This window comes from Eretmochelys imbricata, chromosome 14 (assembly GCF_965152235.1).
Source record: "Eretmochelys imbricata isolate rEreImb1 chromosome 14, rEreImb1.hap1, whole genome shotgun sequence".
Lineage (NCBI taxonomy): Eukaryota > Metazoa > Chordata > Testudines > Cheloniidae > Eretmochelys > Eretmochelys imbricata.
In genome coordinates, this window is record NC_135585.1 from 56,268,191 (window position 1) to 56,283,386 (window position 15,196).

Sequence of the window (15,196 nt, forward strand, 5' to 3'; positions counted from 1 at the left end):
ATGATAGATTTCACCATCCTAAGAGAAGGAAGGCACGAGAGCAGCAGAATAAGAACATTGGACTTCAACAAACTCAGAGAACTGGTAGGTGAAGGCCCATGAAAATAAAATCTAAGGCAAAAAATAAAGAGTTCAGGCGAGCTGGTAGTTTAACATAAGAAAGACCATATTGGGTCAGACTAATGGTTCATCTAGCCCAGTATCCTGTCTTCCAGCAGTGGCCAATGCCAGGTGCCCTAGAGGGAATTAACAGAACTGGCAATCATCAAGTGATCCTTTCCCTGTCGTCCACTCCCAGCTTCTGGCAAACAGAGGTTAGGGACACCCAGAACATAGGGTTGCATCCCCACCTATCCTGGCTAATAGCCATTGATGGACTTATCCTTCCATGGACTTATCTAGTTCTTTTTTGAACCCTGTTATAGTTTTGGTCTTCACAACATCCCCAGACAAAGAGTTACACAGGTTGACTGTGCGTTGTGCAAAGAAGTACTTCCTTTGGTTTGTTTTAAACTTGCTGTCTATTAATTTCATTGTGTGAACCCTAGTTCTTGTGTTATGTGAAGGAGTAAATAATAGGGCTGTCAAGTGATTAAAAAAATTAAACGTAATTAATCGTGCGATTAATTGAACTGTTAAACAATAATAGAATACCATTTATTTAAATATTTTTGGATGTTTTCTACATTTTCAAATATATTGATTTCATTTACAACACAGAATACGAAGTGTACAGTGCTCACTTTATATTTTATTTTTGATTACAAGTATTTGCACTGTAAAAACACAAAATAAATGGTATTTTTCAATTCACCTAATACAAGTACTGTAGTGCAATCTCTTTATCATGAAAGTTGAACTTACAAATGTAGAATTATGTACAAAAAACCTGCATTCAAAAATAAAACAATGTAAAACTTTAGCGCCCGCAAGTCCACTCAGTCCTACTTCTTGTTAAGCCAATCGCTCAGACAAACAAGTTTGTTTACGTTTGCAGGAAATGATGCTGCTCGCTTCTTGGTTATATCACCTGGCAGTGAGAACAGGCGTTCTCATGGCATTGTTGTAGCCAGCATTGCAAGGTATTTATGTGCCAGCTGCGCTAAAGATTCATATATCCCTTCATGCTTCAAACACCATTCCAGGGGTCACGCGCCCATGCTGATGACGGGTTCTGCTCAATAACAATCCTAAGCAGTGAGGGCCAAAGCATGTTTATTTTAATTATCTGAGTCAGATGTCAACAGCAGAAGGTTGATTTTCTTTTTTGGTGATTTGGGGGTCTGTTGTTTCTACATCGGAGTGTTGCTCTTTTAAGACTTCTGAAAGCATGCTCCACACCTCGTCCCTCTCAGATTTTGGAAAGCACTTCAGATTCTTAAACCTTGGGTTAAATGCTGTAGCTATCTTTGTGTTTTGTGAAATCTGCAGTGAAATTGATCTTAAAATGAACAACATGTGCTGGGTCATCATCCTAGATTGCTGTAACATATATATGGCAGAATGCAAGCAGGGGACATACAGTTCTCCCCCAAAAAGTTCAGTCATAAATTTAAATAACACATTATTTTTTTAACGAGCGTCATCAGCATGTCCTCTGAAATGGTGGCTGAAGCATGAAGGGGCATATGAATGGTTAGCATATCTGGCACATAAATATCTTTCAATACCAGCTACAAAATTGCCATGCAAATGCCTGTTCTCACTTCCTGGTGACATTGTAAATAAGAAGAGGGCAGCATTATCTCCTGTAAATGTAAACAAACTTGTTTGTCTTAGCGATTGGCTGAACAATAGTAGGACTGAGTGGACTTGTAGGTGCTGAAGTTTTACATTGTTTTGTTTTCGAGTGCAGTTATGTAACAAAAAAAAATCTACATTTGTAAGTTGCACTTTCATGACAAAGAGATTGCACTACAGTACTTGTATGAGGTGAATTGAAAAATACTATTTATTTTGTTTATCATTTTTACAGTGCAAATATTTGTAATAAAAATATACACTTTGATTTCAATTACAAAACAGAATACAATATATACGAAAATGTAGAAAAAAATCCAAAATATTTAATAAACTTAAACTGGTATTCTATTAACAGTGCAATTAAAATGACGATTAATCGTGATTAATTTTTAATCGCAATTACTTTTTTTAATCACGCAAGTTAACTGCAATTAATCAACAGCCCTAGTAAATAACAATTCCTCATTCATTTTCTCCACACCAGTCATGATTTTATAGATCTCGATCACATTCCCCACCCCCTCAGTCGTCTCTTTTCCAAGATGAAAAGTCCCACTCTTTTTAATCTCTCCTCATAGGGAAGCTGTTCCACAGCCCTGATCCTTTTTGTTGTTTTTCTCTGCAATGAGTGTGTGGGGGCAAGTTAGAGATCTGGGAATCTCTCTCACCAAGTATTTCTCCGAGTGCCCCTTTCAGTCTCTCTCTCCTTTTTCTTGTTCTATTTCCCTTCCCCTGTTCTGCCCCTTGTGGCTGAGATTCAGCCATTCCTGGGGGTTCGCTCTCCTCTGGCTGGATCGGCTCCTGCCATTGCGAAGGGGAGGAGATACGAGGGGCGAGGAGGGACTGTTTGTGCAGTCACATTAATGTCCATCCACAGCACATTTCCTAAGGTCTCCACCAATCACCTGGAGTCTCTGGCTCAGATGCTGATGTGGGCAGACCCTAGGGCTGGCCTATGGGAGTAATTACAGCTGGAGAAAGTCCTCACCTTGGCTGGGAACAGAAGTTTTACTCAAGGTCACTCCCCAGCTCAGACCCCTCTCGGGGAGCAGCAGCTGCTCAGCCTGGGCTCCAAGGTCACGGTGGAGGCAGCAGCATTTGACCCAGGAAGCTCAACACCAATATCCTGAGGAGAGAGAGACAGACAGATAATGGCTAACAGGGACCCACCCCAGAGACAACTACATCTCAGCAGTGAGGAAAGCACTCCCACATGGAGACCATTCATCATAGGATTTTGGATACTACTGGTGATATTGGTGAGGGGAAAATGAGGGGCTAATACACTAGCATGGAGATTCTCAGCCATTCTGGGCACCAAGGAGCCCATCATGAGTGAACCCTCATCCTGTGCCCCCCTGAGGAAAAGAAAAGGTTCCAACCAACTGTCCTGTGAGCAGCTAGGAGACTGGCCGGGGAGGCTTCTGGCTTTGTTGTGTATTAAATATGGGCAGGTCACTTTCATCAGAAAACATTTTAATGGAGATAAATGGGGAAAGAAATGAGTCTCAAATGAGAGGGGAAAGTTTATCATTTAATCCCTTACAACCACCAGTATGGAGAATGGCTCAAGGCAACAAATTCCCTCCCAAAAAGGAGAAATTGCTGAAACTAAACCTGGGAACACCTCCAAACCCGAGATCCTTTTTAACAGACATTTGATAATTTCATGGCAAAAGGCAAAAATCTGAGTGCTGATATCAATGTTCAGTCATTAAAGGGAGAAGGGTGGAAATCTGAAGAATTTTGAATCAACTTTCACAAACTAGAGAGGAAAGTATAAAATTGTGAGGGATTATGTATCAACAATCAGTAGTAGGCACAGAGGTAAAATCTGAGTGAATTTCATATCATTATTTGAAAAAGATAGAAAAGGGGCAACATCTACAAGGATTTGCTATCAATATTCAAGAATTTGGGAAAAAGTCAAAATCGGAGGGGATTTTATGTTAATATTCTATAATTAGAGAGACAGGAAAAAAAATCTCAGGGAATATTAAATTAGTAAAAGATAACTAGATAGGAAGCAGGGCAAAATTTTAGCATATTTTAGGATATTCTCCTAAAAACCTCTGTAAAAAGAAAAGGAGGACTAGTGGCACCTTAGAGACTAACCAGTTTATTTGAGCATAAGCTTTCGTGAGCTACATTTCACTTCGTCGGATGTATACCGCTGTAGCTCAGAAGCTTCTCTCTCTCACCAACAGAAGTTGGTCCCGTAAAAGGTATTACCTAACCTACCCTACCCTGTCTCTCTAAATGCAAAGCATCGCACTTTGGAGGGGAAAATTGGAGCTCCTCGTACACTTTACTGGGTTGTAAATTAACTATCAACTCAAGAAAGCGACCTGCATGTTGCTGTGGACAGCTTAATTAAAAACTCCACTCAATGCACAGCCACAGCCCAGAAAAGCTAACCACATGTAAGGGTTCATAAGGATTGGGATGGAGAATAACACCAAACATTTGTATATAAATCAAAGGGGCAGCCTCTAATATCCTGGGACCACCCGGCTACTACAGGAGTGCAGGCTGGATATTTTAGATCTATCTCTGAGAACTGGGGAAGAAAGAGGTCAAAGGTATTTAATATGATAGAAAACCACCGAGACCTGAAGGGATTCTCTGCTGACACTAAACACGTGAGAGAAGTGGGGGACTTTGATGGCTTCTCCAGGGCAGCTCGTGAGCCTCTGGGGAGCTGCTTCCGGAGGGCAAGGGGGGGGGGGGGCTGGGGCAGAGACTCCCTGGCACTGGGCAGATGTCGGGCAGCTGCAAGGGGGGGCAGTGAGGATTTCACACCGCCCCCCCCGTGGACCCCGGGCTGCGCCCCCATCTCCCCCCAGCACACGAAGGGGCCCCGCCCCGGGGCAGAGCCGGCCCGAGCCGAAGGCGGCCTGAGGCCTGCGGCTCCCCCGGGCGCCGAGGCTCCATGACCCGCCCGCCCAGCTCAGCCCGGTCTCCCGGCAACGGGCGCGTCGCCGAGCCCCCGCCTTTCTGCTTCCGGCTCCCATCGGCCGGCCCCGCCCCTTCCGGCTCCATCAGCCCCGCCCGCACCAGGCAGGGAGCCGAGAGCGGCCGCGGGCCCCACAATGAGGCGCGAGCCGCTGCGCCACTAGGAGGCCGGGCCTGCGTGAGAGGGAACTACGCTTCCCAGCGTGCCCAGGAAAGCGGCCGGGGCACTTCCGCCTTCTGAGCGACGGCAGGGGCTGTCGCCGGGGCAGGCGCCAACGTCACTTCCGGCCCGAGGAGAGTCAGGAACTACACTTACCAGCCTGCCCCGGTGCGTTTCCGCCCTCCGGGGCCCAGCGACGGGAGGGCCCCAGGGTCAGCCTGGCCCCCTTCCCCCGCCGGCCCCCTGGGCTGCGTAGCGAGCCGAGGCGCGTTTGCCCTGGGGCTGGGGCAGCCGCGCACGGACTGAGCATGCTCAGTAACATCTGCTGAAGCCGCTGCCCTCACTGGCGGGAGGGCGGAGACTCACCGGCTGACGGGGGCAAACAGCCCGCGCCTGGGGCAGGGGCGCGGATCCCCGCGGGCAGGGCGGAAGCCGGAAAGTCCCCCACGGTCGCGGGACCCCCGCGTCCGGCAGGCTGTTGCCCTGGGGAGGGGGCTGTGGCTGGTGCCCCCCGCGGGCCGTGCCCCCCCCCGGGCCGTGCCCCCGACTCCACGTCTCCGGCTGCGGGGCTCTGGGGGCAGCCGCCCGTTCCCGGGCCTTCCCCCTTCATGCCTCGCCTGCCTCGCCTCTGCGTCCCCTCCGCTCCCGGCTCCGCCCACTGCCGGAGCCGGGTCTGAGACACCCCCAGGGCGCCCCCAGCTCTTCCACTCTCAGATTCCGACCCGCCCGTCGCTTCGGAACATCGTGAGCCCAGCTTGGGGCAGGGCCCGTCTCTCGTTGCACCTGTGCCCCGGGGTGGGGCTGTTCAGATCATGCCTTCCGTGGGGAAAGCCCCTCTCTGTTCTGCGGGGTGGGGGGTAAGTTAGTACCTGGCATGACGGGGAGACCAAGCTCAGGAATGTGGCAGGGCAGGTAGTGACCGGCACCGTAAAGCTCAGCGGGGAGGCACTACCTGCCCCCCCCCCCCCGCCCCAACAGTACTAATAACTATATACGCCCCTGCCCCATGTACAGGAAGTATCCCCATCACCTTCCCAGGCAGGGGAACTGTGCATTATTGAGCGGGGCCGGGGAATCTTGGCTGCTTGAGGAAGAAGTAGCCACAGAAATTAAATCGCTGTCAGCAACACAGCATGATGGGATCTGCGCATGGCCCCACCCTGGGGCAGTGGGCATTGCTGGAACAGGGGCATTTCTGTATCCTCAGCAGCACATGAGACAGGGGAGCCATTAGTGAAGCTTGCATTTATTGCTATGAATCATGCACACAGAACCCCGTTAGCCCCCACCCTTCAGCTGGGAACCGCATGGTTGTTAGCGTAGTCTTGGTTCTCAAACTTGGCTGTGTATCTGTCTGAATGCACAGACGCATAAAGCTCTGACTGCGGCCGAGTAGCCTCTCTGCCCTTCAGGGGCCCCCCGCCCCAAATCTCTGGCTCTGACCGCCTGGGCCCCGTCACCACCACATCTGTGTACTGGATCTCAGCACCCCCCACTGATGACTCTGGCAGCTGCCGGCCTTGGGGTTTCAGCATCTTGAGGTTGGCGTAGCACGTAGGCTTCTGGGGACAGAGCAGAGGTGTTGGGGGAAGGGTGGCATATGGTGGCATGTGCCTTAGGGTTGGGTGGAGGCCTCTGGCTGCTTAGGATGCCACTGGCAGCACTAACTCCCACCCTCTGGTAACCAACAAATTCCCCATGGGATGGGTTTTGCTCCTGCTGGGGATGGTGGAGCTGAGCGCCCCCTGAATAGCGGGAGGGTCCCTTTGCTCCCTCTCAGGAAGAGCATCACCCCCATGCTGTGGGGTTCGTAGGCTGCAGGAAGGGAAATAGCCCCCTGACACTCAGAGACCAGCTTATCTCCAGAGCAGGGAAATACCTGGAGTTCCCATCACCATCGTGTCTGAGGAATTGTGCCCCACAGCTTGTTCCCTGCGGCTTTAGCCTTCCCCAGTGCTGCTATTCAGCCCTCTCCTTGCAGACAGGATGCCTCAGCACCACTCACCACATAGCCTGCCCTACTATGAGACCACAAATGCAGCTAGGGGCTCGGCTCAGCTCAACAGATCCTGCTGTCATCAGCCCCAAAGGGTCTGTGACAACAGGGCTCTGAGGCAATGATGGGTGTTCAGTCTCACTCATGCATCCCCTTCCCGCTTTGTGCTTCCTGCGCTGTCCATCAGAGCTAACCCCCACTGTCTGCAAACTGCATCCCAGTTCCATGCCTGGAGGTCCTGCTGCTCGCTGGAGGCAAACTCAACAGTGGGACACAGAGCAGCCAGAAGTCAACGGCAGAAAGTAGGTCGAGGAGAGGAGTTGGGCTTAGCACAGAGATGCTCAGGGCCGATAACTCACCGCTTCCTGCCACTCTGCAAGCAGTTAATCTCCACACACAGCCCCTGAACACATGAATGTAACGCTCGCAACTCTAGAGCCCCCACAGCACCAGCTCTCCCACCCCATTTGCAACTCTGCTGGTGCCCCTCAATCTGTACCTGCAGTCACCTGCTATTCCAAGCCTGGGCTCTCTCCCATCCCCACCAACACCCCTCAATCACAACCTGCAGCCCCCTGATATCCCAGCCCTGGGCTTCCCCACCCACACCTTAACCCTACCCAATTTCTAATGCCACAGGTCAGTCAGTCAGGGGACGGCCCCTGCACCATCCCCGGCTGATTGCTGTGGCTTCTGTGGCTACAGATGTCTTTGGCCACACATGTACCAAGAGCTCTGCTCACCTTGGGGCTGGATTCCTGCTCCTCCTGGGACTCTGACACTGCTGAGCTTTCAAACCCAGAACTTTGCCCTGTTGACAGAGGGAGAGGGAAGGTTGCTGCTGATGCTGAGAGTCCAGAACCAGCTCGGAGATAGAAGCCAGCTCCAGTTTGCAGAAGTACTGAGCAGCTGGAGGGAGCCCCAATTCACAGGCAGCACCTGGCTGTCTTAACGAAGCCTGAGTCAGGCAGCCACAGACTCAGGGTCCTCAGGATGGGAAGGGGGGCTGATCCGCAGCCCCAGCGGCTGCTGCCTTCCTGCACACATGGACAAAGCTGCTTCAAACACGTTCCCTCAGCATACACAAGAAACCAGCCCATGAATGGCCCTTCTTAGAGAGGGTTTGTGGCTGTAGCCAAGGGCCAGGCTCCCAGCAGACACAAATCAGCATTGATGATGCTGACATGCCTGCTGCCAGCTGGAGACTCGATCAGTATATGTCATAGAACAGGTGACAGAATTATCTCCTCTCCACACACATCGTGTGTGTACGTGCCTGTGTGCTCTTTTACTCAGGGCAGAGAGCAGGCAGCCTCAGCACAATGGGGCCTGATCCTGTGAGGGGCTTGGGTGCAACTCACCTGTCTGCAGGTAACTGATGTTGCCATAGACTGGAATCTCCTCAGTCACATGCTTCACACTGGGATGGAAACCAAAAATCCAGTAAATGGCTCAGAGCCAGGGTCAAAGGTGAATGCGCTGGGGACAGACAGAGGAAGAGGAGGGCTGGGAAAGGTGGCACTGGTGGTACACACCCAGAGAGGGAAAAAATTCTTGTGTGGGCTCAATCTGTAACAATCCCCTTAATTCAGACCAGAGGCCCGTCCAGCCAGAGAGCTGAGCTGGTAGTGATATGCAGGATGGGGAATCAAAACCCCTGATTCCTGGGCCAGCTCTGGCAGGCGAGTGGGACCTAGGGGTTGAGAGCAGGAGGGAAGGCCTGGCAGTCAGGACTCCTGGGTTCTATTCCTTGGTTCTGATTCCCTGTGACATTCCCCCCTTCTCGCGGCCTCTGTTCCATCTTGCTGGCTGACAAAGCTTCCTCCCTCCCCTCCCCCTAACAGCATGGGGAGAACCTCAGTGGTGATGCTTTGGGACTTGGACAATGCAGCGACTCGTTGCTCCTGCTGTTTTGTCTGTTGGACTCACCTTCTGCTGAACTGAGGCAAGAGCCTCCTGGACTCATCTGGGCAGGTAGGGCGGGAGAGAGAGAAAGAAAGAAAAAGAGATCAGCTCCACAGGCTTTAACAGGGGTGGGGGGTGGGAATGGGTCTCTGGGATGCTGGTGGTGCCAGCGCAGTGTGGCAGGTAGGGACATGGGAGGAGAGGAGTCAGCGGAGGATGGGGTTCTGGGTGGGGGAGCCTGGGCATGAGATAGGTTGGGCACCATGGAGAAGGGGAGCTGGGTTCCCTATGAAGTGAGATGTGGGGGTGGGAGTTGGGGCTGGGACATGGAGTGAGGGGGGATAAAGGGTGCCCTCTGCAGGAAGACACAAAACAGGCGGGGGGAGAGGGGACTGGAGGCAGTAGCCCCTTCTGGAGATATATGGGAAGGGGGACCAAGGAGACAGACCCCTGTAGGGGAGAGGGATATGGGAGCCCCCCTGTGCACCAAGACAGTCTGGGAGACAGAGGGACAGGAGAAAGGAGCCCCACATAGGGGTTATAGTTATGGGGGGAGGAACTGTGCCCCTGTGCTCTGAACAGACTGTTCCCTCCCTGCAGCACATACCTCTGTGTGCTGTGTGCCTCACACAGCAGAGAATGTTCCACAACAGGGACACCAGGTGCGACAGGACCAGTGCCCCGACAAGCCCCCACATGGCACCAGTGCCTTGCACCTGCCCCAGACCTGCAAAACAGAAGGGTTGCTGGGAGCACTGGGCCCACACTGTCTGGAGAGAGCCCTGCCCCACCCGACCTGGGCCTGCCTAGCTGGCTCTGGTGCTGCATCAGAGGGGTAAGTATGGCTCCCAGGCAGCTCATTGCATAGTCCCTGGCTGAGCTGTCAGGGCTCCCTGGGGATTCTGCCATCATGCTACGGACAGCGAAGGCTCTGGCAATCGTCACATCCAATGTGGGGATGTTCCCCCAGAACGCTGCCCTTCCCCACGTCACACTGAAGCACAGAGATGGCCCAATTTACCTTTACGAACACCAAACTGGGCGGGTGTTTGAGCCTCTCCACTCGGCACAGCAACCCCCGGACTCACCTGAAAAGTTACTGCAGTTACAGCTGGAGGAGCCCATGGGTGGGAAACACGATTTTCTCCTATGGTGAAAGATCCTTGATCCCAGACTGGAGTCACTCTGGATTCAGGGCAGATGCCCACGCTGGTTGCAGCCGTTCCAGACTGGATCCAGGCAATGTCTCCTGCCCCGGTCCTGGTGGCACCAGTTTTACTGCTTCATTTCCCCAGCCCTGGTGGAGACCCCCCCACTTCTTGTCTTGCTGAAGAAGCAGCTCTGGCTGTGCCCGGGGGGTTAGCATTGCTGCAGCTGTAACCCACGGGGATTTCCGGTGCCAGAGCCCGCAGACATCTCCTCCCTCTGCACTGGCTCCTGCTGTTCATGGCTCAGCAGCTGCAGTGCACAGCTCCTGCCTTTCTGGGCAGGTTCCAGTGAAAGGTGGGTCTGCTGCGGGGGATGGGACTCAGAGGTGTCTCCAGAACTTCTCCCCCATTCTCATGCATTAATTCTGTGCTCCCCAATCCCCACCTCTGCTCCTTCTCTAGTACCAAGGGTTCTTCACACCCTCTCACAGGCTTGCTCCATTTCCCCCTTCCTAGCTGCAGGAATGGGGGTGGGGGAGGGGGACTCTTTTAATTCCTTTCCCTCCTGCAAGGAGGGCTCTGGGCTCTGGAGAGGAGGGGAAGAGCTCCCACTGCCTCTGCAGCAGCCCTGATTGGCTGCTCATCCCCAGGAGGTGGAAAGGCAGCCAACCAGAAGAGTCTTCCCATGTGCCAGGCTGAAATTCCCAGGAAGGCTGGAGAGTTACTCGCATCATTAGGAAACCGACTGCAACAGAGGCCAAAACTCACATCACTGTGGTGAGGAAATTGGGAGCAGGCAGCACTGAGGAGGTCTCATGACTGCACTGCTGCTCCTTCCCACCTGGTGTTCCTGCCCCCACCCTGCTCCATCCCCATTCCCCTCACTCCCTCCCCCCGGGTCCTCCATCCCCTTCCCTCGGCACCCAGTGTCACTGCCATCACAGCACTGAAACTGGACTCATTCCAGGGGAGCCTTTGTCCTTCGCTGCATTCCCCCTGGTCCTGGGGGGTATCTCACTGTGTGTTCCTTTCAGCTGGGACTGGCCCTGGTGCTCCCTTCTCCCCAGGAGGGTTGATACCTGCAGTGCGGGGTGTGTCTGTGTGTGAGGGCTGCGGTTGTCCCTGCAGCAGCGTGGTGGTGGTAGTGGGGGGGGGGGGGGGAATGAGGGCAGAGGCTGTTCCTGCAGGGAGGAGGGGGAGATGAGGGCAGAGGCTGTCCCTGCAGGGGTGGGGGGATGAGGGTGGAGACTGTCCCTGCAGAGGTGGGGTGTGTGTGAGGGCGGAGGCTGTCCCTACAGCGGGTGGAGGGGGAGGATGAGGGTGGAGGCTCTCTCCCCTCCGAGGATACATTGCAGCTGACAGCAAGCTAAAAGCAGTGGTGTGGCCATTGGCTGTCTAATGCCAGCCTTCAGCGACATCCCCACAGCTCTTTTTAGCACATTAGCACAAGTCTGCCTACCCAGGCTGGGAGGCTTGTTCCCAGATGCAGTGTAGACGCTCCCTGCACAGAGTTTCCTGGTTCCAGATGCCACTGCATGGACAAAGGCTGGCCAAGCCCAGGACTGGGGGGTGCTGGGGGTTTCCCCACCAAACTGAGGGAAATGTAGCACTGCTGGAGATGAGCCCCCACTTCCCTGCATAAAGTGGTGGCAGGAAGTGGTTTAGAACCACCAAAGAAACAGATGCCCTCACAAATCCCAGTGATTCCCAGTTCACAGGCCTCCCCTCCCCGCAGAAATTCCCAGCACAGAGGCTAGCTTCCCCCCACCCCCATGACTCCCAGCACATGGGCCAGGCCTTCCCATTCATAGACCCCATGAGTCACTTCTTCAGGGGCAGGAAGTTTATTAGATGCCAGCAGGTGCCCAGGGCTCTGGATGCTCCAGGTCTCACAGAGGGGTGCAGGGGAGTTGGGAAGGGGGGGCCTGTGGTTCCTGTGTTCCCAGATGTTGCAGAGGGCTGTAGTCCTGGTGGGGCAGAATTGTGTGGGAGAGCCATAGATCAGAGGAGCTGTAGATGGAGGGGACTGTGACTCCCAGGTTTGCACCCTTCTCACCCCCTCTCTGCTGGGGCTCAGTGCAGGTCCGCGATGTGGAGATTCCCTCCCACACCAGCCACAGCCACCACCCGCCCACCAGGTGCTACTGCCACAGCCTGCACCGGTTTGTTGGGCAGCAGGATCTCGCCGAGCACCTGGAGACAAAGAGCATGTCACCCGAGACTAAGCACCCTGCTCCTCTGGCTCACACCACCCAATCCCTGGCCTTCCTCCGCTCCACCCCTCCACCCTTGCTCACTTCCCCAACCTCCCTGCTGTCCTTGCTCACGTCACGTCACGCCACCCTCCAACCACCCCATCCCCCGACCTGCTCCCCTGGCTCATAGCACCCAAAGCCCCCAAACATCCCCCCATCCTGTTCCCTGGCTCACACTGACCCCCTGCCCTCAAGGGGTAACCCAGCTCCACTGGCTCTCACTGTCATTCCCCCAAGTGGGGAATGCCTACTCCTCCTTTACTCCCAAGCAGGGGTACCCACCTCCCATCTCACCTGGTTCGTGCCAGTGTGGATGGCGCTGGCTCCGCTGGTGCCGCTGCCCCCAGCCACCACTATGTCCTGGTCACAGAACCGGGCTGCGTAGAGGAACTGGCCCTGCATGGGATCCCCAGGAAAGGGGAGGTTCTTCTGCAGTTGGGATGTCCGCAGATCCCAGAGCTGAAGCGCGTTGTGGGGCACCCAGGAACCAGTGAGCACGCGGTTACCCTTGGGGGGGAAGGAGTCAGGCTCAGATATGGGGCGTTACCTCTCCCCCGGGGCACCCAGGAGCATAGTTACCCTACGTGGGGAAAGGTTACTTCTTCAGTGGGGTCGGGTATTGGGGGGCAGGTGACCCTGATCCCAGAGCTATTGGTTCAGGGTCAGTGCAGAAGCTCCAAGAAAAGTCAGCACAGACCAGCCCTGGCCAGGACTTTGCATGCCCACACAGTGTAGCTCACCCCCTCTGTCCCCCTGTCACCTCCCACATCTCACCTGGATGTCAAGGCCTGGGCCACAGATGTGAGGCCCATTGATCACTCTCTGAGCCTCCTTTGCCATCCGCTTGTCCCAGATCTAGGCACAGATAAGAGACAGGTAACAATGGTAGCATCCAGAACCCCTCCCCATTAGCCAGAAGCCACAGACACAGCCCCCTCCATTTCCTCCTGCTACCTCTCCAACCATACCCACCTATAATGCAGGGCCTCACCTTCACACAGTCATCCCAGCCAGCTGTCAGGAACACATGGCGCTCTCCAGGGTGGAAGCGGAGAGCAAAGATGCGGCGAGAGTGCCCACTGCTCGGTGTCACATCCCCAGTCATGAAGTCAGGAGCCTGCAGAATGTGGGACAGCTGTGGGGAAGGGAAGCAGAATCTGGGTCATGGGGTGATTGGGACACACAGGCGGGAGCAGGGGCAACACACACACGCACCCCATCCTTGCTTCCCACCCCCAATCCAGATAGAGCCCTCCCCTAGCACCACCCCTCCCTCCATCTGTGCTACCTGCACCCTTTTCTGGCATGCCCCTCCCCACTCACCTGGTTGGTATGGCTGTCATAGAGCCGAATATGTCGGTCCTTGCCAGCTGTGGCATAGGTGCTGCCATCCATGCAGAAATCCATGGCATTGATCTCATTCTCCTTCTCTGGGGTGGGACAGACATGGGGAGAGCAGCTAGCAAGGGCTGTTACCCCAGCAACAAGGACAAAGGTGGGGATGGGATTCCCCCAGCTCACTGACCCCCCACACCATGGGGCCAGGGCTCCTGGCCCTTTCCTTGGAGGAGAGATCTCTCACAGCCCTTTCTTTGGGAAGAAGAGGGAAAGGCCCATCTGCTGGGCACATGGTGACAAGGTACCCTATGGAACGTACCTGTCACTGTCGCCAGCAGCGTCTCCGAGTCCATGCTGTAGAGAGAGATGATGCCATCAGCCCCCACAGCCAGGAGCAGGCTGGGTCTCCCCGGGTGGTAGGCCAAGGCAGTGATCGCATGGCGCGTACGGTGTCCTCGGAAAAGGGACGAGTGCAGGGAGGCTGTTGCCACGTTCACAATCTGAGAGTGAGGGGGAAAATGGAGAATGGGATGGGTGACGTGACAGGAATGGCATTACACCCACCCCCGGTACCCCTTCCAAGTACCCACGCAGCCCCGCTATCCTCCAACCTCCCCTTCCCCCTTAACCTCCAACCCCCTCCTGGTACCCACGCAGCCCCGTTACCCTCCAACCACCCCTTCCCCAGTTACCATCCAACCCCGTTACCCTCCAGCCCCCTCCTGGGAACACACACAGCCCCGTTAGTCTCCAACCTCCCACCACCCTCCAACCCCCTCCTGGTACCCAAGCCACCCTGTTACCCTCCAACCTCTTCTCCCTCCCATACCTTTCAACCCCCTCCCAGTACCAACTTGGCCCCGCTACCCTCCATCCCTTTCTCCTCTGTTACCCGCCAATCCCTGCTTCCCCTCCGGTGCCCTCGAACCCCATCCAGGGACCCACGCAGCCCTGTTACCCTCCAACTCCCCTCCCCTTGCTACCCACGTGGCCCTGTTACCCTCCAACTCTCCTTCCCCCGGTACCGCCCTGTAGCCCCGGTACCTGAACAGCCCCGTTGCCGAACCCGGCTGCCAGGCGCCCCCCGGCCGGCGCAAAGCGGAGGCTGTAGATCCCGTGTGGGTCACTGCTGAGCGGCACCTGGTGCCGGATGCGGAGTCGTGCGGGACCCTGCGCTGCCTCCTCCCTCTCCCTGCCGCGCGACTCCAGCAGTGCCCGCTCCAGCCGCCGCCGCGCCATGGTGGCTCTCCCCTCACACGGCGCAGGCACCGGGGTCACGGAGCGACGGGCAGGCTGGGGGGGGGCGGTTACCGGGGTCACGGAGCGACGGGCAGGGCGAGGGGGGCCGGTTACCGGGGTCACGGAGCGACGGGCAGCGCGGGGGGGCCGGTTACCGGGGTCACGGAGCGACGGGCAGGCTGGGGGGGGGCGGTTACCGGGGTCACGGAGCGACGGGCAGCGCGGGGGGGCCGGTTACCGGGGTCACGGAGCAACGGGCAGCGCGGGGGGGCCGGTTACCGGGGTCACGGAGCGACGGGCAGGGCGAGGGGGGCCGGTTACCGGGGTCACGGAGCGACGGGCAGGCTGGGGGGGGGCGGTTACCGGGGTCACGGAGCGACGGGCAGGGCGAGGGGGGGCCGGTTACCGGGGTCACGGAGCGACGGGCAGGCTCGGGGGGGCGGTTACCGGGGTCACG

At 55.5% G+C, this 15,196-nt stretch overlaps 2 protein-coding genes across 4 annotated transcripts; both read right to left on the reverse strand.

Moving 5' to 3' along the window:
* Positions 1-5,953: 5,953 nt before the first annotated feature.
* On the reverse strand, positions 5,954-10,170 carry SIT1 (signaling threshold regulating transmembrane adaptor 1). Of its 2 annotated transcripts, none has more exons than XM_077834154.1 (6): positions 9,848-10,170; positions 9,367-9,486; positions 8,784-8,820; positions 8,216-8,274; positions 7,598-7,665; positions 5,954-6,417 (listed from the first exon to the last, which is right to left on the reverse strand). In XM_077834154.1, the coding sequence occupies exons 1-6, from the start codon at positions 9,882-9,884 to the stop codon at positions 6,151-6,153; spliced, it is 588 nt and encodes a 195-aa protein (XP_077690280.1). In that variant the 5' UTR covers positions 9,885-10,170; the 3' UTR covers positions 5,954-6,150. The 2 variants fall into 2 exon arrangements, with proteins under 2 accessions (XP_077690280.1, XP_077690279.1); XM_077834153.1 differs by having other exon boundaries at positions 5,954-6,420; positions 9,848-10,162.
* A 1,596-nt stretch (positions 10,171-11,766) lies between these two features.
* On the reverse strand, positions 11,767-14,834 carry LOC144274796 (THO complex subunit 6 homolog). Of its 2 annotated transcripts, none has more exons than XM_077833892.1 (7): positions 14,545-14,834; positions 13,820-14,000; positions 13,486-13,592; positions 13,154-13,297; positions 12,937-13,017; positions 12,457-12,669; positions 11,767-12,100 (listed from the first exon to the last, which is right to left on the reverse strand). In XM_077833892.1, exons 1-7 carry the CDS (start codon positions 14,737-14,739, stop codon positions 11,981-11,983), a joined length of 1,041 nt encoding a protein of 346 aa, XP_077690018.1. In that variant the 5' UTR covers positions 14,740-14,834; the 3' UTR covers positions 11,767-11,980. The 2 variants fall into 2 exon arrangements, with proteins under 2 accessions (XP_077690018.1, XP_077690017.1); XM_077833891.1 differs by having other exon boundaries at positions 13,486-13,631.
* Between the last annotated feature and the right edge of the window lie 362 nt (positions 14,835-15,196).

Coding starts and splice junctions, on each gene's coding strand:
- SIT1 (XM_077834153.1), bottom strand. CDS start 9,884: ATGGGCTCCTCCAGCTGTAACTGCAGTAACTTTTCAG. Junction 9,487..9,847: donor TAACTGCAGTAACTTTTCAG/GTGAGTCCGGGG, acceptor TCTGTTTTGCAG/GTCTGGGGCAGGTGCAAGGC. Junction 8,275..8,783: donor TTGCCTCAGTTCAGCAGAAG/GTGAGTCCAACA, acceptor TTTCCATCCCAG/TGTGAAGCATGTGACTGAGG.
- LOC144274796 (XM_077833891.1), bottom strand. CDS start 14,739: ATGGCGCGGCGGCGGCTGGAGCGGGCACTGCTGGAGTCGCGCGGCAGG. Junction 13,632..13,819: donor GCTGCTGGCGACAGTGACAG/GTACGTTCCATA, acceptor CTGGGGTAACAG/CCCTTGCTAGCTGCTCTCCC. Junction 13,298..13,485: donor ATGACAGCCATACCAACCAG/GTGAGTGGGGAG, acceptor CCTTCCCCACAG/CTGTCCCACATTCTGCAGGC.